The sequence below is a fragment of the Pteropus medius genome, unplaced genomic scaffold (assembly GCF_902729225.1).
Source record: "Pteropus medius unplaced genomic scaffold, Ma_sr-lr_union100, whole genome shotgun sequence".
Lineage (NCBI taxonomy): Eukaryota > Metazoa > Chordata > Mammalia > Chiroptera > Pteropodidae > Pteropus > Pteropus medius.
This window is the reverse complement of record NW_024351648.1, coordinates 292,222-313,859: the sequence shown is the minus strand read 5'-3', so window position 1 is coordinate 313,859 and position 21,638 is coordinate 292,222. Positions and strand designations below refer to the sequence as shown.

Genomic DNA, 21,638 nt, shown 5'->3' with positions numbered 1-21,638 from the left:
CCTGAGGCATCTCATTCCCCAGCCACTCCTTATTCCCAGTAGAGTCAGCTGACCTTCAATTTGAGGAGATTCCTAATATACAGATTTGTGGGACAGATCTCATGGTTGGTTTAAGGAGAGGATTCTGGCCACGGCACAGCTTCATTTTTAAATCGTTCTGCCTCAAAAGTTGGCTTTCTCTTTTCTTGTCCTTCCTACTACATTCTTTGAGACATGGACCTTCATAATGCCAGTATTGTCCACTCTCCTGAATTTTCACCATAATCTGGCCAGTGGCATGTTTTTCTGGTTTATTTTCTTCACACAGGACCAGTATTGATGGACAGACTGTGGTCTTCATCCAGCTTTTGTCACCATCCTCCTGTCCTTACCCACCACAGACAGCAGTCCTCAGAATCCTTTGTAATCGATAGTTTATTTCTTGCCTGAGATACTTCTAATTTGAAAATCCTTATCAGGCTCAACGTTCTCATTTCCAGTTGAGGAAGCTGCTTCTGAGGGAGGTTAAGTAACTTTCAGAAACAGCCATTTCGGGAGGACAGTCTTTTTTGTTAATGCAAGAAATCGTATGGAAGCACACTGCGACCTCGTTATTCTCTGTTGCATGGAATTTGGTAAGAGGTGGTAAAGTGGGCATGTGTTCGCCTGCCCAACTTACTGTCCCTTTCTTGTGGTAGAGATGGCTGGATTTCCTGGGTGGGGGGGCTCCCCTTTTCCCTAGTGTATACTGATTTCTTGGGGGGGCTGTCATTCAAAATGCCCTATCCAGTCCTGGACAATGGGCAGTTACGTGCTCCAGGCCGGGCTGTCAGACACTCTTCGGGAATCTTAATCCTGAGTAGGGTTGACACACAAAAGAAAAGTGTTTGGGTTTCGTGTTTGCTTAGCAGTGGGGCCCTGCTGAGCTGATAATCATCCCCAGTCCCCCAGACTAGTAGAGGGTCTGATTTTGACCTTTCAGGGACTGATGATTCAGCTCCGTGTGCCATCCTGCAAGCCATCCTGTATCTCTCCAACAGATTCCCGTTTTGCTTAAGAGAGGCAGTTTTGGTTGCTTGCATAAGTACCCTAATTCATACTAGTGGTTACCTAGTAATGGACTTTTTAAATGAAATCATTGTCCTTGGGTTGTGTTTCATGATGGCGTTGAAAGACAAGATGGCTGAACACAATCAGCATGGTCTGTGTTGTGCATCCATGCTGGGTTGTCTCGACTCCTTTCAGTATTTACTGTCTGTAAAGACAGTGCCCCTCCTAAGATTCTAAGCTGCTTTCAGCCAACACAGAACCTGTGAGGCATGAAAAATGCCTAAGTTAATTTTCTTAACATTTACCTTTGGCTTGCTCAGATGGAAAAGTCATTCCCAGCTTTACAATTCCTTTAGCTAAATTCAAATTTTTGCTTTGATTTTGTTTGCTTTCACCCTTTTCTGGTCAGTTTGGTTAGATAACTCAATCACTTACGGCTGAAAGCCCTCATTTGCTTGTTCAGGAGGCTTGGAATGAAGGGGGAAAAGAATGAGTCCAGGAACAGTTTGTGACACATATTAAGCCTCTGAGCTGTGGGATTTCGACATTGTTCCCAGTAATACAAACGTAGCTGAGTGGTCCAGACGCAGCAGTCTAATCCTAACTTTCTGGGGCAGGGATTAATGACTCGGGATGTAGGCTGGGTCTGGTGGCGTAAGGCAGAGCTTCTTGCCTGTGATCCTGGATGATTTTGTCAGTTACTTGCTCCTGGTCGTCCACACGGGCATCTGCTTAAAATAATTCAAGAAGCAAGGCACTGAAGGGAGAACTTCACCCAGCTCCCACCCTCAGAAGCTGCTTGGACTCCTCAGTCATCTTTGTCTCGAACCCATGAGGAATGGGCTGAGGGTAGGGCTCGTCTTGTCCCTGAGCTCCATAGGGCAGGACTCCTCCGTGAGTCCTGGGGGTCCGAGGCTGCTGCCTTGGAGGGATGAGATGGAAAAGTGAGTGCCAAGATAAGTCTACAGAGAAAGATTCTATGTGGGTAATGGCCTTGGAGCCATTAGAATTAGAATTCAGGCCTACCAAAACAGGTGAGGAAAGTTATTCCAGACAGCAATGGTTGCCAGCTGGTCATATGGTTACTTAGTTGTACAGTCTCACATTGTTCTTTATAATTTTCTATGTTCCTCACAATATTATTTAAATTTTGAAGGCAAGAGTCTTAGAGTGACTTCCTCGGTACCTGCCATCATGGCGATGGACATATATAATATGCTAGGTAACGATATGCACCTGATTGGCTTGGCTTTTCTGTGTTCAAATGGTGAAATGTCCTTCCCTCCGCTTACAGTTGACCTTAACCTTGACCTGTTGGGACCAAGTTATAGCCAGAAACATCACTAATTGATTGCTTTTCACTCCAACAGCTCCTATGAGGTAGACCAGGAACATTTAACTATTATAAACTGATGTAGAATTCTGTTTCTTTTCACCTTCAGCCACTGAGCAGCTGTCAGGCAACTTCAAGTCAACTCCTGGGCCTCAAATTTATTGGGTGAGTCATTGGCAACTACTGAATGATCCCCAGTGAGCCAGTCACCTGGAACATGATTTTGAATTAAAAGCTCATGTATTTCTTGGAAGGAACATGGCATCTGTAGCCACAGAGGCAGAGAGGGGGCACTGATGGAGGCTGGCTTCTGGCAGTGGTTAGGCTGGAGCATGAAATGGAAGTATTTCCAGCTAGATGGGAGAGCAAAGCTCAGAACATAAATATTTCACTTTGATGCTCATCTAAGATCAAGCTGCAACCCAGAGCTCTCTAATTCTGAGGACAAGCTAGCAGGTGGTATGCTTTCTAGTGCCGATATGTTTGATTTAGGAGAAAGTAGATGGAAACAAACCCAGAATGCCACCCCGAAGAGCTGTGGGCTGGCGGGGGCAGATCTGAGTGCTCCCGAAATCACCCTTGCAGTGCCCACTGTTAGCCTCTTGCTTTGGGGCTCGGCACTAAGGAAATGAAAGTTTCTCTTAGGATGCAGAAATTTCCCTCACTATGGATTGCTTCCTTAGGAGTTGCTCTGTCTGGAAAGCCTCTGCTGAGGAGACAGGAGGATGACGCTGTTACCAGCGCTCCGTATCTTAAAGTGAACTGACTTGGTCAGTTGTATGCCACCGCAGGGCAGGCAGATCGTGGGGAGTACATGGGATGTAGGAAAACGAACATTTATAAAGAACCTATGATGAGCCAGGCACTGTGCCAGGAATAGTACCCGCATGTCTCATTTAATCCTCACAGCTGTGTCAAAGAACTTTTTTTGAACTCAGAGGCAGAGGATTGAGTTAACGATACCTCACTGTTGGTCAGTGCAATGTCCCTCTCTTTTTCACTTATTTTTATGTATTTTTTTCTTATTCTCTGTGTCCCCAGCCTTCCTAATGGCAACCATTCTAATGTTTGCTGTTCTTATCATTTTATTGGTATTTTTGTGTGTTTATATATTTTAAATTTACATAAATGGCATGATAGATAACCTGTTTTATTATTCTGCCCCACTACTCACCACTGTTTTTGAAACTTTATTATGCAAAAATTTCAAACATTTCAAAAGTGGGATAGTATCATGGGCTCCAAGGTACCTATCACTCAAAGTCAAATGTAAACTGAAGGCCACTTTTATTTCATCTGTACCCCACCCATTCCCCTTCTTCACAGATTAGTTATCAATAAACATTTTACTGTGTACCTCTAAAATCTAAATACTCTGAATTTAAAATACATGATTATATCATAGTATCATACCTAAAAATTATAAATAGTTGCTTAATATCATCAGCTACTCAGTCTGTTCAAATTTTCCAAATTGTCTCATACTTTTTTTGAGTTGTTTGAATCAAGATTCAAATAAAATTTAACACTAGAATTGGCTGATATGTCTTCTAGATCTCTTTTAACCTATGGGTTGGTCCTCCATTCCTAAAGATGTATTTATCGAAGGTCAGGTCATTATCTTCATGGAGTTTTCCAGTTGGATTTTGCTGACTGGCTCCCTGTGGTTTATCACGTTCCTTTGCCTTCTATATTTCCTGTAAATGGAGAGCACGGGAAGAATGTATTTCAAAAAGGGACTCTTGCTCTGCTAAGAGAGAAGGAGAGGTCGCGAAAGATGAGGAATGACAAATGCCTGTTAAATTTAGCAATGTGGAATTGTGACTAAGCTAGAAAGCGCTGTTTCGGCTGTAATGGGCCAGAAGGAGGTCGAGGAGGGGGAGGTGAGGTGGTGAACACGTGGGAAGGTGCTTTAAGGGGACGGGTGACTCGACGTGAGGCATGTCCTTTCGCCCCATCCTCCTACTTCTAGCCAGGAATGTGAATGTGCTGGCTAGACAACAGCAGCGACCATCTTGGGACCACAAGGAGGACCTCCACCTAGGGACCTCAGTCCCAACACCCTTGAGCTGCTGAACCAGGGCCAGCTGTCACCCACCTCTGGATACTTAGTTACATGAGAAAATAAAACTTTATGTATTGTTTGCAGTTGAAGATAGTTTGTATCTTCAAGTATATTTTACAACTTACTGCTAACGAACTGTTGCAAACTATTATAAGAGAGTTATAAGGACACAGCAACTGCATGTTTCTGTAGCTTATTTGACACGAATGGCTACTCGCTGGTCACTTCGAGTCTGGTTTGCTTCTACTGCCTTGTGCCATGGGAGATCTCGGTTTCCTACCTTGGTCCTTCTTGGGCTACTTCAGAAATCTCTCTGTTTATATATGCACTGCTTTTATGTCACAAAACACAAACCTGGACACTCAAATCTTTCAGTAGGTCTCTTATAAAGCGGCGACCAGATAATGTATAATAATGTACAATAGTCCTATTTCATACAATCAGCAAATTGAAAATGTAAACAAAAAATTCTCATGCAGAGGTCCCCGAGAAGATGTCTGTGGAAACATTGGCTGGATAAAGAAACCATCTGTCCCTTCTGGGAAGACACAGATGAAGTGACCTCTTTTTCATTTCTCTGTACCAGGCTATGAAGATTCTGAAGGGAAGGGAGCAGCCGGGGGTTGTGTAAGGGCTTTGGGAACTAGGGTGCCGGCCTAGACTGGTTAAGAGGAGACGTGAATACTTGCTCCCTTCAGCTCAGCCGAGAATTCTCTAATCGTTGCCCTGAAGGCAGAGGGAAGGAGACAAGGGAATTAAACACTTGCCGTTGACAGTAGGTAGATTAGGATGACTGTTTGGAAAGACCCAGTGCAGCAATTAAGAGTTGAAGAGCAACTAACCCAGTGCCCTAAAGCAGAGGTTCTCAGCCTCCGTGCCTATTAGAATCTCCCCAGGAGTCCTTTAAAGGAGCCACTGCAGGGATGCCTCTGGAGGTTTGAATTAATTGGTCAGGGGTTGAGCATCCACCTTTGTAAAAGTTCCCTGGGGATTCTAATGTGTAGCCACTGTGGCCGACCACTGTTTTAAGGGAAGCTTTTTCTATGGTATAATTACATTTAAGGCCACCTGTATTAATTTACTCACTGTGAGGAAGAACCAATCTTTCCTGAATGCACTGCGCCATCTCTTTAATAATGTCGTTTTAAGAGCTAACATTTATTGAACGCTTTTTATGTGCCAGTTGTTACGTCGACCGCTTCACATTCTTTTAATCTGTACAACATCTCTGAAGTGCATATTATCATCTGCATTGTACAAATGAGGAAACAGAGGCTCAGTGAGACCAAGAAATTTGCCTTAAATCATTTTAGGACAAATACATATATAAGTGGAAGTAATAACTTGCTCAAGGTCATGTAAGAAAGAAGACAGGATTCGAACCATGGCCTTTAGCTCTAATGCTGCCCCTGTTAATTGCTATTTCAATGAACACATTCAGCAAATATTTATTGGAGATGAACCATATATGTGCCTGACACTACATTAGATGTTGGGAATGAGAATTTGAGCAAGGCAAAAATTCTCCCTTCTAATCTAAATAGAAAGAGAGCTAATTTCAAAACAGTGTGACCAGTACCATCAGGGTGACCAGATGCCCTTGTTTGCCAGGATGCTCTGGTTTTCGTACTAAAAGTCCCACGTTCTGGGCAACTCTTCAGTCCTGGATGAACTGGGACCGTTGGGCACCCTAGCTGTTACACATGAGCTGGGATAATTTTGCCTAGGATGGTGGGGGGAGGGGAGGGAGGTTGTGGAGAAGAGGTTAGGAAAATCTTCATGAAAGAACGGCCTTATTTATAGAACAGTTAGAAATCTTTTAGGTGAAAAATGGAGGGGAGCGGGGTTGGGAAGCTGGGACCACACTATGGAATTTGGACCCTAGACGCAGAGTTTACCTTAAAGGTTTTCTGTGAGGGAGTGTTAGGCTTAGTCAGCATTTGGGAAGACCACTGGCTAGGATAGCAGGGTCGGGGTTCACCTGAGGTGATGGCGGTCTGGAGTCTTAAGAGAACAGTTGGGAGGATGTTATAACACGAATTCGAGACCTGAGGATAGCTAGAGATACTGGGGCCAGGAAGAAGATGCACAAAGTTGAGGGGATTTTTTTTAAGTGATGAGAGACCAGAATGGGAAGTATGTGGCAGAGGATTGCAGGTGCAGGAACAAGAAGAGTCGACTCATGTCACAGTCCTTAGAGGAGGTGGAGGAGACAGGTCCGGAGTAAATCCGCAGGGGTGGTCTTGGACGGGAGGCTCATCCCTGCGCCCAGAGGTGAGCAGGGAAACAGGTAGGCCAAGGAGGTGGAGGGGGCCGGAGCGGGGCTGGGAGGCAGCCTCAGTGGGGCATGGGTTTGGGATTCACACTGGAGGAATGAGAGAAGGGGCCACCTGGACCCATCTGAAAACTTAGCATTCCTATGTCCTTGTTCTTCAAAAAGCTCTGCTTGGGATTCACACATAAATTCTCGCAAATGTGGAAACCGAACTCGGGCCTTCTCTGGGAGGCGAGTGACATCAATTGTGGGAATCACAGTGGGACAGGCATGGAGGGGATGGCTGTGGACATGGGGGGGTGACTCTGCTTGGAACTGCAAACCCCGAAACACACAGAGACAACAGTTGGTGTGTTTTTATCAGGCAGGCTTCATGATTGCTATTTATTTTACAAACAGCCACCCAAAGAGTGAACTGCCCTGCTCCTCACCCTTAGCCTTTCTGGAGAAAAGAATCTGTAGTCTGTTTAGTTCTGCCCAGCTGGTTGTTGCCTCTTAAAACCTTCATTCTGAGAAGAAAGTGAATGAATGTGACTTTGATGTATATGAGACCTCCTGCAAAGGGAGCTGGACAGAGGGTCCACCCTTAGCTCAGAGGTTGGGCCCTCTTCACGAGATGCACTCGAAGACTCTCTGTCCTATTCAGAGCCCATAAACCGTTTCTCTGTGGGTGGCACTGTTTTCTGCAGCGCGATTGGCTGGGAGGGCTCTGTCAGCCAATATTATGTCATCCCTGGTTGTTGGCGGGCTCTCCTGGGGGACACTCGAGACACTTTGATAGAAACATTTCTCTTTGGCAACAGCCTGCCATTTCCATGGCTGGACAATACTAAGCAGATGTGAAGTAGGCCAGCAGAGCAGAGGCTTGCCCTGGGGACAGAAGGCCCGTCACACACGTGCAACCCTGGGCCAGCCAGGAACCTCATGAGCTCTCTTTTTCCTAGTCTTTGAACTAGAACCGCAATCTGAGCCTGACCTTCTTGCGTTGTGAGGATGAGTGTTAAGCAACTTGGAAAATTTTTGAGTCTTTGGGTGAATAACTGTCGAATCCTTTGGAAGACATATTTCAGAGACAGATGAAATAATAAAGCAGAACTTAAATGTAGCGATGTTATTTTTGCAAGTCGAATAAACAGTTGTTTGCCATTCTTAGAGATCTGCTCGTTTAAATAAATAGTTCTTTCATTTGATGTTGGCAGAAAATTTTTAACCTAATTTTTTGAACAGGTAATAAACTCACACGATTCAATATTTTAAATGTATGAAAGGGTATAGTCATCATTCCTGCCCCTGTCCCAGCCATCCAGAGTCCCTCCCCATGGGTAGGGTGACCAAAGGGTCCTGGTTTTCCTGGGACTTTTCTCATTTAGCACCAAAAGTCCTGTGTCCCGGGAAAAACCTCAGTCTCTAGCAGACTGGTCCGTCCCCGTGTCATATGCGAACAACGGCCAACGTTAGGAGTTTATTGTGCATCTGTTTGGAGATGATTTGACAAGAGCAATCATAGTATTTTAAAAATCACAGGTGGTGAAATAAAGATCTTGTAAAAAGCTAGTGCATGATATTGGGGTGTAGGGAGCCCATACTAACACAGAGGCCCAAATCTCATTGTCTAACAATTGTTTTTTAGCCTTTTCGCTATGGAATCGCTATCCTTCTGTAAAAGAGATCTCACTGTCAGGCCTGGGGAAGAGTCACATAAACATTGATAGTCTGCTGCCTGATTTCCCACAGCCATGGTTGACCAGACTTCATTATCCTTTTGTTTATAATTTATTTTCGTAGAGTTAAAAAAAGCGTTTGTGTACTGGGGGCTTGAATTCCGTAAATATGCTTATTTGTCAAGTTGTCTTTTAGAGTTCCCCATGCGAATGTAACTGATTTGGGAAAGCCCAGTTTCAGAGAAAGCATAACACTGCCCTTTATCAAGTGTGAGAAAGACATTGGAAGGCTTATGTCAGGCTAAAAATAGACCTACAACTCCGTGTATTTTAGCTCTGGGACTTTCACAAACTGCCTGGCAAACCGGCACATCATTATTTTATGGATCAGGCACCAGTGTTCCTTTTAAATGTTCTAGCTTCAAGCTATTTTACTTTCATGCAAAAAAAAGATGAATTATTTATAAAAATGGGCATGAATATCATATGATAATACCCTCATTTCTGGCGGGGACTAAAATGAGCTGCAGCTGCTGCTCCGTCAGCTCCGCAGGACAGCTGAGCAGGGGCAAGTAGAGGATGGCGCTTCACCCTTCTGAGGTGCTGATGCCGAGATGCGCAAGATGTTCTGGGAGGATGCTCAAGTCTCCCCTCTCTGGTTCATGCTCTCTCTTATCCTTCTCCTCTCCCCTCTTCCTTCCTTCCTTCTTCTTTTCCTTCCTTCCTTCTTCCTTCCTTCCTTCCTTCCTTCCTTCTTCCTTCCTTCTTCTTCCTTCCTTCCTTCCTTCCTTCCTTTCCTCCCTCCTCCTCCCTCCCTCCTCCTCCCCCTCCTCAGTCTCACTCTCTCTAGCAAACTTCAGCAAGCAAAGTAGGAGTTTCTAAACTCAATTGTGGGTTGGTTTTATGGAATATTTGCGTACAAGTCATCTGACCTCTCTGAGCCTTGGTTTCTTCATCTGTTACAGGAGGTGATAATTGTGTTGTTCCCCTAGGCCTGTGTGGAGGATTAAATGAGATCCGTATATAAAGTACCTGACACTGCGTGAACACCCAATAAACACTAGCTGTTACGAAAGCCGGTCTCCTGGGAAACACATGGGTGAGGTGTGCATGTGGGCTGCGGAGGGAGGGACGAGAGCCAGAGGCCACGTTACCTGACCACAGAGAGGTCGGGTAAGGTGACCCGCTTTTCCTGATTTGTCTCAGGCTAGCCTAGTTTTCTGATGGAAAGTCCTGCCTCCTGGGAACCCTCTCAGACTCAAGCACGCTGGGGGGCTGGTTGCTCGCCTGAGTAGGTCAAGTTGAATTTGCTCTCTTTCCTTCTTCCTCTTGTCTCAGCCAGAGATTGAATTTTAAACACGTGATGCAATTCGAGGGCAATTTAGAAGTTTACTCTTCCCATAGAAGTGATGGCAGTGGCATCTCTAGTCCAGTGATGGAGGAGGCAGTGGTGATGGCAGGGTCTATAGAACATCCGCTGGACAGTGCCACTGCTCAGTAGCTTTCCAGTGGAACCCTCGCTAGGCCTCACTTCGGCTTTGGTTCTGGACGTCCAGCCAGACTCAGCCCCCCTTTTCCTGCCTGTTGGAATGGGAGTTACAGCCTGTGCGACACCTATTTCTTCCTTTCCTCCTCTCAGACAGAATCTGCCCTCTCCTTTATTTTTCCTCAGAGGGCTGCCCACACCCTGGTCCCACAGTAGGTCCAGTCCAGTCAGTGCACAGCATTCCCCTTGTGGGCTACCACTCGAGATGGACCTGTCACGCACAGAGATGGGCATCTTCCAGGGCTACCACTCGAGGTGGACCTGTCACGCACAGAGATGGGCATCTTCCTCTCACCTGCTGTATGTGAACAGGAATGCATGCCAGCCTGATGTCACTGCAGCGATCTTGTGACCAGGAGGCCACCCTCCTAAGTAAGGTTGAAGCCACTGCTGCGGGAAGCAAACATCCAAGGTCTCTGACATCATGAGGCTGCTGGATCACCCGCCTACCTGGGACTTCCTTTATGTGAAACAAGAGACTTCCTTTCTGTTTGAGTCAGTTCAAGTTGCATTTTCTGCTTCCCATAGCAGAAAGTATCCTAGTTGAGTTGCTTCTTTTTTACTCCCAAGCCTGATTCTCTAAGCTCAGCATTTTTCAAACTACATTTTAGTCTCAGGAACTTTTTGGTCTCTTTTCGATTTCTAGTCTTAAGAAAGATGAAGACCTCAAAGAGCTTTTGTTTCTGTGCGTGATACCTAATTGATATTTACTGCATAAGAAATTTAAAATGGAGACACCTTTAAAATATTTATTAATTTATTTAAAAACAAAATAGTATAAATACATTAACATGTTATATGAATAACATTGTTATGAAAAATAACTATAGTTTCCCAAAAAATTAGAAGAGTGGCATTAACTTTTTTTTTCAAAACTATTTAATGTCTCACTTAATGAAAGATAGCTGGATTTTCATATCTGTTTTTGCATTCAACCCATTATGAGTTGTTTTAGTTGAAGTGTATGAAGACAGGCCAGCCTCGCCCAGTTGTGCTGTCAGAAAGAGGAGATTTTAAGAGCCTTTTCAGATAGTATGCATATTCTTCTTTGATGCCACCTCAAAACTTCCAAGTAGTAGTTTCTTTACAGATTAGTTGCAATGTGAAATCTAGAACAACATCAATGAACTTTTGTACTCTTTCATCAAAATCCATTTATTTTCACTTTAAATAGATCTTTTACTCACATGCGATTTGTAGCATTGTGCGTTGGCCATTTGGGAAAATTTGCTGACTTATGCAGATCTTCCATATTTTGACACATTTTATTATATAATATTCAAACCCTACACTTTTAAGTATTACCACCACACTCATCAGAAAAGTCTTGAAGTCTTGGAAAGCAGTCCAGCTCATGGCAGAAAGCATCCAAATTGACAAGTTGTCTAAAAATTCAAATGTTTGCTTTGAAGATTTGAATTTTTCCATTGGCTAATACTGTCAGCTGTCATCCTTGAGGTGAGAGGCTCATTTTGTTCATTTTTGAGATGCCTACCAGAGACCAGGTCTGAAGTTTGTCAGGCATTCTTCAGGTTAAAAATGGTATTCCATGAAAAAAGTGGCAAGTTCAGTTTGCGACTCTGAGTATTGCACATGTGCTTTTTCTTGTGACAGGTATCATGCTTCAGTGTGCAGCAGAAGTGACTTATTCATACTTCCCATTTCATCATATAAAATATTAAAATAATCTGTTTTCGAGGGTCAAGATTTAATGATTTCGCGGATGTATCCGTGACATTCTAAAGTGAAACTGGCTCTGGTTTTTTTTCCTATAGTGCACGGTCATAAAATACAGTTGTTATGAGTGTAGCCTATCTCGGTTGATGCTCACGCACCATCAGTTTTCATCACCATTGTTTTGGCACCAACAGTGTCAGTGTGAACTTAGTGAAGATGCTGAGCAGTATCTTAGTACAATGGAATTTGTTTTGACTTTGCGGGTTTTCTGAAAGGATCTCAGGGACCCCAGGAGTCCACAGATCACACTTGGAGAACTTCTGCTCCAGCTTACAGTTGATTCTAGAAGCAACTCAGTATGCTTCCGATAATCTCCCTTTTTTTGAAATCAGCCAGATTTGATTTCTGTTGCCTGTCATCCATGTTCCATGTTAAAAAATGTCACTGTTTATGGTTGATTGAATTAAAATGTTTAAGGAACTCTAGGGAAATTTGTAAGTAAGTCCTTTGTTGTGATGATTTGCACAGGAAATAATCAGGAAGAATGAAAGATTGTAAAGTTTCACTTTTCTAAAAAAATCTATTATTTATGCTTTCTACATTCTTGGTGTTGTTAGTGTTACATAATCAGATGAATCTATGCCGGTCCATGAATTATGGTGAAATAAGAATAAGGGTATTAGTATTTTCTTCCTTTTTATGGATGCTTCCAGTGACTGACCATATTGAGCTAAATATTATTGTCCTCATCTTAGACATTAAGAAAAAAAAAAATTCTTGAATTTGGCCACTTAGCTTTCAAACCTCTCATCCTGGTTCAGAGGCCCCAAAGCCCAGTGCCTCTTTGCTCTACCATGCCAGAATTTCTGATAAGAACAAAAATCTGGACCTGCGGTGTCTGAGGTTTATGCCTTACGGAGCAGTGCTACAAAATCATGGCTGTCAGAGCTGGTTCTTTAAGGAATTTCTTTATAGATGCGACCATAATGATATGATGGTGCTGGCTCTGTACCAAAGCAACATTTTTTGACATCCCATAAAGTGGTATTTTAGAATTGGAAGAGACTTGAATCCTGTGATCTGTCCAGACTTCTTACCACTGGAGCATGCTGGAATAGTCAATGTGCATTTCAAATAGTACTTCTTGGGTGATGACTTCTGATAACTTGATTATTGTTCATCCCATGAAATCAAAATATATCACATACAGTGGCAGGCATCGTCTTAATGGCCCGAATAATCTCCAGTTCCTGATATTCACACCCTTGTGTAATCCCTCCTTTTGAATGTGGATAGGATCTGTGATTTGCCTCTAAGCAACAGATTATAGCAAAGGTATTGGCATGTCACTTCTGTGATGGGTTCTCATAAGATAGTAACTTCTGTCTTGCTAGCAGATTCTCTTTTTTTGCCTTCTAGAGTTACACATTTTAATGAGGCCAGCTGCCATTTGGAAGAACCCACATGATAAGGAACTGAGTCTGGCCAACAGCCATTGGAGAACTGCGGCTCACAGTCCAAGAGCCCATGAGGAGCTGAATCTGGCCAACAACCACTGATTGCGCTTACGAGCAGGTTCTTCCCCACTCCAGCCTTCAGGTGAGACTCCAGCCCCAGCTGACACCTTGACTGTACCCTTGTGAGAGATCCTAAAGTAGAGGATGTAGTTAAACTATGCTTAGATTTCTGCCCCACACAAATTGTGAGATAATATATGTTTGCTGTTTTAAGCTGTGAAGCTTTGGGGTAGTTCGTTAGGCAGCAATAGCTAACTAATATGCTCTACTCTCTTTATCTGTCTCTTTCTCTAGCAAGTCTAGGAGTGAGGCATTTAAGGTCAAAGTGTCCTTGTCACGTGTGATTACCTGTTTACCCACCATTGGAGAGTTTCCTACCAGGACCCCTCCTCTGGGGGAGGGGTGGGACCAGAGGCCCTCAGCGTACATAAGTCCTGGTGTTCCAGGAAAGTCCTCTGTATCCTCCCTCCAGTCCTACCTTTGGGCCTCACAGTAGAATCTCCATAGTGGTCTTTCTTCACTTAAGCATCGTTTTAGCTTGCGAAGCAGAGGCAGCAAGCCAGTTACTCCCTGGGGTCTGAAACGTCAGCCTGGGAAGGAGATTCTGAATCCCCGCACTCCTGTCCAGACACAGGAAAGTTATGAATGCGGAAACGCACATCTGGACCCAGTTCATCAGCTGAGGTGCAAAAAAATGTCTGAATAGTTGAAGCCATGAGATCAACTCTTTTTGAAAGAGGGAACTTGAGATACATATATGCAGTGCATAGGGCACCAAGCAACCCACTTCCTTCCAGTCTTCAGTTTCTCCATCTGATGTGGGGGTTTACCTCCAGGTCTCAGAGTCTTGGGTTCTCAGTTTGGCACAATCTGGTTACTGAGAGCTGGCTTTCTGGGTCCTAAATCAACTGCTAAACGAGAATAACAGAAATACCTGGCCCCTAAGAGGTTCGTGGGATTAAATTAAATAAATATGAACTCTGGGCACAGAGCGCGCACAAAGAGTGAATCTGATCATTATCACTTCTTCAAGGGGTTCCTGGTACTCTGGGGAATTGGGGCTCGTGAGGAGCGGACCGCAGCCCGCACCGGCCCGGTGGCCTGCCCCGCCCACCTGGGGCCGCAGCCCGTCGAATGACTCCGTGCAACGTGTTGGCGGCGGTGGCGGCGGCGGCGCGGGCTCTTCCGGGCGCTGCAGTTTCCTGCCAAGCACAGCGCAGCCGCCTGAGCCGCGGGATCCCCGGGTGCAGGCCTCCGCGCGCGTGCGGGACCCGGGCTCAGCAGCGCGCCCGCCCTCCGGTGCCGCCCGCCCGCACCATGCAAGCCGCGCCGCTGCTGCAGCTGCTGCTGCTCGCGCTCCTGGCCGCGCCCGCTGTCCGCGCCAGCCGTGTCCAGTCTGCCGCAGCGCCGCAGCCTGAGCGCCCGCCGCCCGGCCCGGGGCCGGGGAACACCACCCGGACCGAGTCCGGGGAGGCGGCTGCGGGCGGCGGCAACTCCAGCAGCGACGACGCCCTAGTGACGCGCATCTCCAGCCTGCTCCGCGACCTGCCCACCCTGAAGGCGGCCGTGATCGTGGCGTGCGCCTTCACCGCTCTGCTCATCGCCTGCCTGCTGCTGCGCGTCTTCAGGTGGGTCCAGCTGCCCCTTTCCTTCTCCTGCGGGTCCACCCGTACCACCAAACAGCTGTCACCGCGCGCCCGCGCCACGTGCGTGCACAGATGCTCTGGCCGCAGGCTCTGCTCGGACTCGGTGCGCTCCGGGTAGCCCAGCGGCTCCTGACCCAGTGCCCAAGGGCTGCGCTTGCCTGTTTTTCCCTGGCAGCATGTTAGGAGTTTTCTTCCCCTTCTACATATAAAATTAATATTGGATTCCTTTGAACTCTCTGTTAATGGGTAACATTAACAATAGTGCTCTGAATTTTGATGCCCTTATAGGGAATTTATTTTTACACCCATTTCACAGATGCGGAAAAGATTTCTGGTGAGGCACAGCGGCTTATCTAAGTAAACTCGGTGGTGGAGGTAGAATTTGAACCCAGTTCTGTCTGACTCTAACCTTAACCACCTCCCTCCCTTCTGTCTGAGGTTCCCTCACACCCAACCTGCATTTTTTATCCCCCACCCCCACCTCGTGCTATGAAAATAAGCACTATCTAGTATGTAGGGATGTCCCCAGGACACCTCTTGGAGGTGTGCTTTGGATTGGAGCTGGGGTCCAGGATGCTTGGTGACTTTTGGTGGCCTTAGTGACTTTCTGTTAGTGGAGGACACAGACAACTCCCCTGCCTGAGCTGACCCTGTGAAGATTCCAGGGGCATGAGGGATCTTGCAGAGGCTTTTGCTCAAGTTCAGAGAGAAAGTGTCTGGGAAATCAGGAAGGATGCTGGGGTCTCTGGAGTAGAGAGACGGGGAGAGCTACAGTGGATGCAAGGACGATATGTTCCCCTAATGCCTGGGAAATCCTGTTTCTTCTGCAGGAAGTGAACCAAATGTGTCCTGTTAGTCGGGTGGGCCGCCAGGAAGTGTGTGTGTGTACACACACAGTGTACTTGGGTGTTTGATCAGCTTTTGGAGGTTTGGGGCCAAGGGTTTGCACTCCTTAGGGAAGCATTTTCAGTGGCAGGACCAGAAACCAGCCCTGGAAGGCGGGATGGGATGCTACGTTGTTGCTGTGTGGCTGAGTCAGGGTGTTTCCTTGTGGATCTGTAGGATTAAATGCCAGTAAACCTGAGAAAATGGAGAAGGGGGAAGTGTGGTCCCCCATTCACCCTACCATCCCCTGCTCTGGCTCAGGCCACATTGTTCCTCACCGTGCTGGTCTCCTTGATGTGGGAATTGAATTGACCCCCTCTTCACCCCAGTCTTCCCATTGCCCTAGCCCTCTGCCTGCAGACTTCAATGGCTCTCTGTGGCCATTACTTAGACATGGCATTCAGAACCCTACAGACTAGCCCCATCTTGCAGGCATCAGCCAGCCCTCTTGAGCGTTCTGCCTCTTACCGCCACATGGTGCTGGCTTATGCTTTCCTGCCCCTGGGCTGGTTCTTGCTTCACACCTGCCAAGACTGCATGCAGTCACCAAGGTCCAGTTCCCATACTCCTTCCTCTGGGTAGTTTTCCTGGACATCTGAGTGAGGCTGTAGGGCTTCCTTTCTGGCCCCCTGCCACCCTAGCCTCTGCGTTCTCCCTACAGTCCTCATGCTGTGATGGATGGCTGGGTTTAGTGCTCCGTTACGACTCGGTAGACAGCCCTGGAGGGCAGAGATAGCCTGTTCATCCCAAGGTCCCTGTGTCTGACACTGGCCTGGCATTTAATGGACGCTCTATCCTTTGCTGACTCCTGGTCATTCAGTTGCAGTGAACATTGATGCCTAGGGCAGCTCTGGGCCTGGACGTTTGAAACATTTATCTCAAAATAGGCTGCTGAGCCCACAAGGCGGTGTACTTTTTAAGAAGGCATTTGAACTATTTTGCTAGTCTGCTCCTTATTATCCAGGAGCGGGGGAGAAAAGCAAGCAGCATGTGGCCAGATGTGAGGGTCCTGAGCCGTGTGTTTGAGTGGGAGAGCCGGCACTCAGGCCTGGCAGGGATGGGTCCTTGTTGGCTTGGGTGTGGTGTGTTGGGAGAAGGTCCTGACTTTATAGGGAAGCCTGTTATGGATTTGTTCTGCCTCCTTATCCTGGGAAGGCATGTCTCGTTGGGGTGAGTTTTCAGTGAACAGCTGCCACCTCGGTTTCTGATGTAGACAGGAACTTATGGCATTTTACAGCTGAGAAAGGCCTGAATGGTACACAGTCCCTACGTGTTCCTTGGCAGAGGAGAAAGTTGCATCTCCAGGTCTGATTGTGTCATCCATTCGATTCTAGGACATTCTACAGGTGGCTGACGCAGCTCCATCTCACTGCTCTGTGTGGCTCAGTTCATCGGGGTCCCACAGGTGGACAGCCTTCTTACCATCCTCCTTACCCAGCCCCTTAGCGGGCAGATACCACGTCCTGGCCATTCCACGCTGCAGTTACCCTGAGGCTATCTCAGTTGCGCCCACAACCTTTTCCCCCTTCAGAGCTTCTCCACCTGCCAGCTTTCTGCTCTCCCTGACTCCCTACTTTATCTCTGAGTAACAGCAATAGCCTTCAGGCTGGTGCTCCCGCCATCGTCCCTCCTCTCGTCTCTTTTCCTCTGCCCACACATCCCCACCAAGCCAGGCTCCTTAGCACGTGGGCAGGCTGGCTGTCCACGACCAGGGCCTCTCCTCCAGCCCCAGTCTCGGCTCTGCCCACTGCTCCAGCCCTGCTGGACTTCAGGGGTTCTGCAGAGGTGTCACGTGGCCTCGGGCTTGCATGTCTTGCCCCAGCGTGACCCTCTGCCTGGAATCCCCTTCATTACCAAGGTCACACTGCCAACTGCTTGCTGTTTGCCCTCTTGTATCACCTCCTCTGAGAAGCCACCCCTGCCAGGGGCCCTCAGTCCTCCCGCAGCACACTGGAATTTTGAATTTCTTATGTGAAGTCAAGAATGCCATTGAACATAACCTTTTGCCATACCAGGCCGAGGGCTCCCAAGAGCAAGGCTGGGCCTTAATCATTTGTGTCTCTCAAATACCTACTGTGGCTCCCAGCACAAGCTGGCATCTAATAAAGCTATTTCTAGCAAATGAATGTTGAACTTCTAGGTAGTTTACATTGCTGGTGCTTCTCAAAATGTCCTCTGTGACTAGATTCATTGCCGATGCCGGAAACCTGTGAGGTAGGGATTTGTTTGGATGGCAGGCCTCCATTTTCTTAGCAATGCAGATAAGGGAGGAAGTGTGTAGTAGTATTGTTTATAAAGTGTTGATCCTGGCCCATTTGTTTTCCCTGAAGGAGTCACTTTCCCAGACAACAGAAAAAATGTGGATCCAAGGAAATTGTTAAAATTAGAGGCAACGATTGTATATCAAAGTGAAAAATATATATATACCTTTAACCAAGCAATTCCATTCCTAAGGTACACACATTTTTCACTGTGATACGTATCCTTTGCTTCTAATTGGATTAATTAGAAGAGGAGGCAAAGATGCATGGGCAGTGAAGTTCGGAGCACTCTGTTTGACAGTGAGAAGGTTTAAATAACCTAAGTATCCAACGACTGGGCACTGGTTAGTTCTGGTAATCCTTACAGTGGAATATATGCAGCTGTTAAAAAGAACGATGTCGCTGAAATGCTATATGTTGTTGAGCGAGACAGATTACAAAACAGCACGTTCAGTATGAGCTCATTTAAAGAAATAAATAATATAGATATGAATGTACAAAGAAATCTGTGTGTGTGTGTGTGTGTGTGCGCGCGCGCGCGTGTGTGAGCACGTGTGAATATGGGTGATTATGTATTTATTACTCACGATATATTTCTACATTGTCTGAGTTTCCTTACAATGGATATCTGTTTATCATTTCTCTCTTTGTCTGTACACTCAGCTCCTTGCGGCATCCTCAAACATGTTTTCTTAAGCACTTGTACAAGCACATCTAGGGTGGACATCTAGGAGTAGGATTTCTGGGTCCAGGGTACATGCACTTGACTTCCTTGAGTATGTCCCAGTTTACCCTCCCACCTGCAGTGCTTGTGGGTTCTCAGATCTTCCCATCATATCCAGCGCTTAGTATTATCAGACTTCCCATTGTTTTCCACTCAGATGAGTATAATTCGGTACTCATTGCTTTGTTTGGCATGTCTCCATTTTCTATTGAGATTGAGTAGTTGTCTCTTCTGATACCAATCCACCAAATGTCCCCACCTGTAGAATCATTTATACATTTTTCATGTATTTTAGTCATTAAGGAAAACGATTTTAAGACAGAATTGGAAGGGGGAAAGGCAGGAGGCAGAGCACTCTCTGGTGAAGGGGTGTGTGTGTGTGTGTGTTCCATGTGCGGTTCTGCTCAGCTCACAATGGAGCCATTCCCCCTATGTCACTTGGCGTGTTTGTGAGAGCTGGAAGAAGATTAATAAAAAGGCTGTGTCTAGGAAGTAGAAAACTTCGGTCCCTCCAGTTTTTAATGTGGGGAGGCATCTGCTGGGATGGCGTGGATTCAGGGATAATGCGCATAAGCTGCTGGCCATCTTCTCAGTACTTTTTGCCCCACATGCTCTCTTAGGTCATCTTCGAGGTCTGTGGGGGTTGACTTTGCTCTCTGGTGTCTTACGAAGAAGGTGGAGACAAGTCAGAAACTATGTCTTGAAACTATGATTTTCCTTTCCTCCTGAGCATCCTGTGCCCGTCTTGGTGAGTCTCCCTGCTCCCCCACTCAGGCCACCTTTCTCCCAGATCTGTTGGCTGCATGCCTGGCCACGTCTTACTTCAAAAGCTCTGTGAAATCCTCTTATCTGAAAGGAAAGATTGTTTTGATGATTCCGGGGGATGGGGAAGAAGACAAATTCTAGGTAATGTGACATCACCCAGCTCTCACACTTGCATCAATGGTAAAGGTGCACACCACCATGTCCTGAAGATGTTGGGACCAGAGAGCCGTGATTATTTTATTCAGCCAGTCTTCGAAAAGGAAGGAAAACTTCCTGCTTAGCCTGGTATCTCCAAATTTCCCATCATCTGTGTACTGAGGTTTGTAATAAGAATAAAAGTTACAAGAAAATATGGAGTCCTAGTTTTAGAATTTGTGGAAAGTTAACCATTCTGAAATGTTTTTGGTTATTGCTCATTAGTATAACAATATTATTTTAATAAATTGGAGCTTTGGGCAGAACCGTGGTCAGAAGAGCCAGTGTGTTTTATGACTCAGAGTGACAGTGGAGCTTGTTTGACATCAGGAGGTCCTTTTTGATAATTTGACCAAGGCTTTTTCTTTTTTTCCATTAAAATGGAACACACATTTTATAATCCTGATAATTGTGTTCATGTTAGTATAATTATGGGAGGAGTCTTGCAATAGCTTAGCAAATGCAGGCTGTTTCATCTGTTTTGATCTTTGCAGAAGTGTACTTATTTTCTCTCCATCCCTTGAGTGCATGTTTTGTTCTCAAAATGTATGATTTTGTTTACTCAAATATTTTTGTATTCTTTGGCATCAGGAATCACTTAGATGAGATAGCTCCATTGTGGTGAGAGCGTGACCTTTCCAAAGGCACTTGTCTTATCTTGATTCCTTCCTTGGAATCTGCTTTCCTGACTGTAGGGCTTCTAGAAGAGTATCCATCAGCAGGTCTCACCCTCTTTGTTTATATCAAGAAGCCGTTTCTTTTTCTTCTGGTGTTGCAACTTTTCTTGTTCAGCTTTCTCTTTTGCAAGCTTTGTCCTCCTAGTCTTTTCTTCCATTTCTCGTCTCTTGATCTCTTTCACTGCTTCCTTAGTTTGCTAGAGTTGCCATGACAAAATACCGCAGACTGGGTATTAAAAACTACAGAACTTTATTTTCTCACAATTCTGGAGGCTAGAAATCCAGTATCAAGGTGTTGGCAAGTTTAGTTTCTTCTGTGGCCTCTCTCCTTGGCTCGTTGTAGATGGCTGGCTTCTCTCCATGTCCTCACATGGTGGTCCCTCTTGACCAAGGTTTCGATTTGGGGGAAAAGCTGTAGAAGTGAAACAGACTCATCTTGATTTAATTTAATTAAAAAATTTTAGTGGATTTTCTTTTTTTTTTTCAGTTTTACTGAGATACGGCATGGTATAAGTTTAAGGTGTACAGCATAAGGACTTGGCTTACATATATAGTGAAATAAGTTTAGTTAACATTCATCATCTCATACAGATAAAAAAAAATGTGCTTTCTTTTGTGACTTTTGGAATTTCCTTTCTTAGCAACTTTCAAGGCACCGTAAAGCACCGTTAGCTATAGTCATCATGTCGTACATTACATCCCCATACTTCTTTGTCTTACAAATGGAAGTTTGTACCCTTTGGCCACCTTCATCCAGTCCCCCCTTGTTTAATTTTATGTGTCACAGTGAAGAGTGTTAAATAAATTTAATAGAGTCCAAATCCAGATTTTTTTAAAAACAGGGTAGTGCATGCCCTTGATTTAGGTTTCTGCCAAGTTAAAAACAGTCATGACACATGGGAAGAAGAAGGGCCCTCGGCTGTTTCTCACCTGGGGAGGAATTTTCTCCCTTGAGATCGCTTGGCAGTGTCTGAGACATTTGTGACTGTCACGACTTGAGGTGGAAGATGTTACTGGCGTCTTGTGTTTAGAGACGGATGCAGCCGAACACCCTACTGTGCACAGGACAGCCCCTTGGACAAAGAATGACTCATCCCAAGATGTCACTTGTGCCCAGGTGGAGAAACCCCAGGAGTCCCAGCCGCGAGGCCCACTGGTTGTCGGATGCGAGCCGTTTACTGAGCCTTTTTGGGCATCAGTCTCCCATCACTAATTAGTACATACTTCCAAGGGCTACCAGGATGTTTAGAGTGAGATGAGATCAGCCGAGTCCTGGCTCCCTTTTAAGCAGCCAAATGTCCTACCATATTGAAAAATATGATTCCGAAAACATGTAATTTATACCCAACCTTTTGGTCTTGCCTGAAAATGAGGATGCAGCC

General features: G+C 45.7%; 1 protein-coding gene across 16 annotated transcripts in view; it reads left to right on the top strand.

Annotated features, from left to right (window-relative positions):
- FAM174B (family with sequence similarity 174 member B) overlaps window positions 1–21,638 on the top strand; it is a 107,847-nt gene that overhangs the window by 64,981 nt on the left and 21,228 nt on the right. For 6 of the 16 annotated variants that reach the window (XM_039844034.1, XM_039844048.1, XM_039844033.1 and 3 more), the window contains 2 exons: window positions 13,006–13,185; window positions 14,137–14,731. In XM_039844034.1, the coding sequence (XP_039699968.1) occupies window positions 14,238–14,731 (494 nt within the window). In that variant the 5' untranslated portion in view covers window positions 13,006–13,185; window positions 14,137–14,237. The other 10 variants (XM_039844045.1, XM_039844036.1, XM_039844046.1 and 7 more) reach the window with 7 other exon arrangements.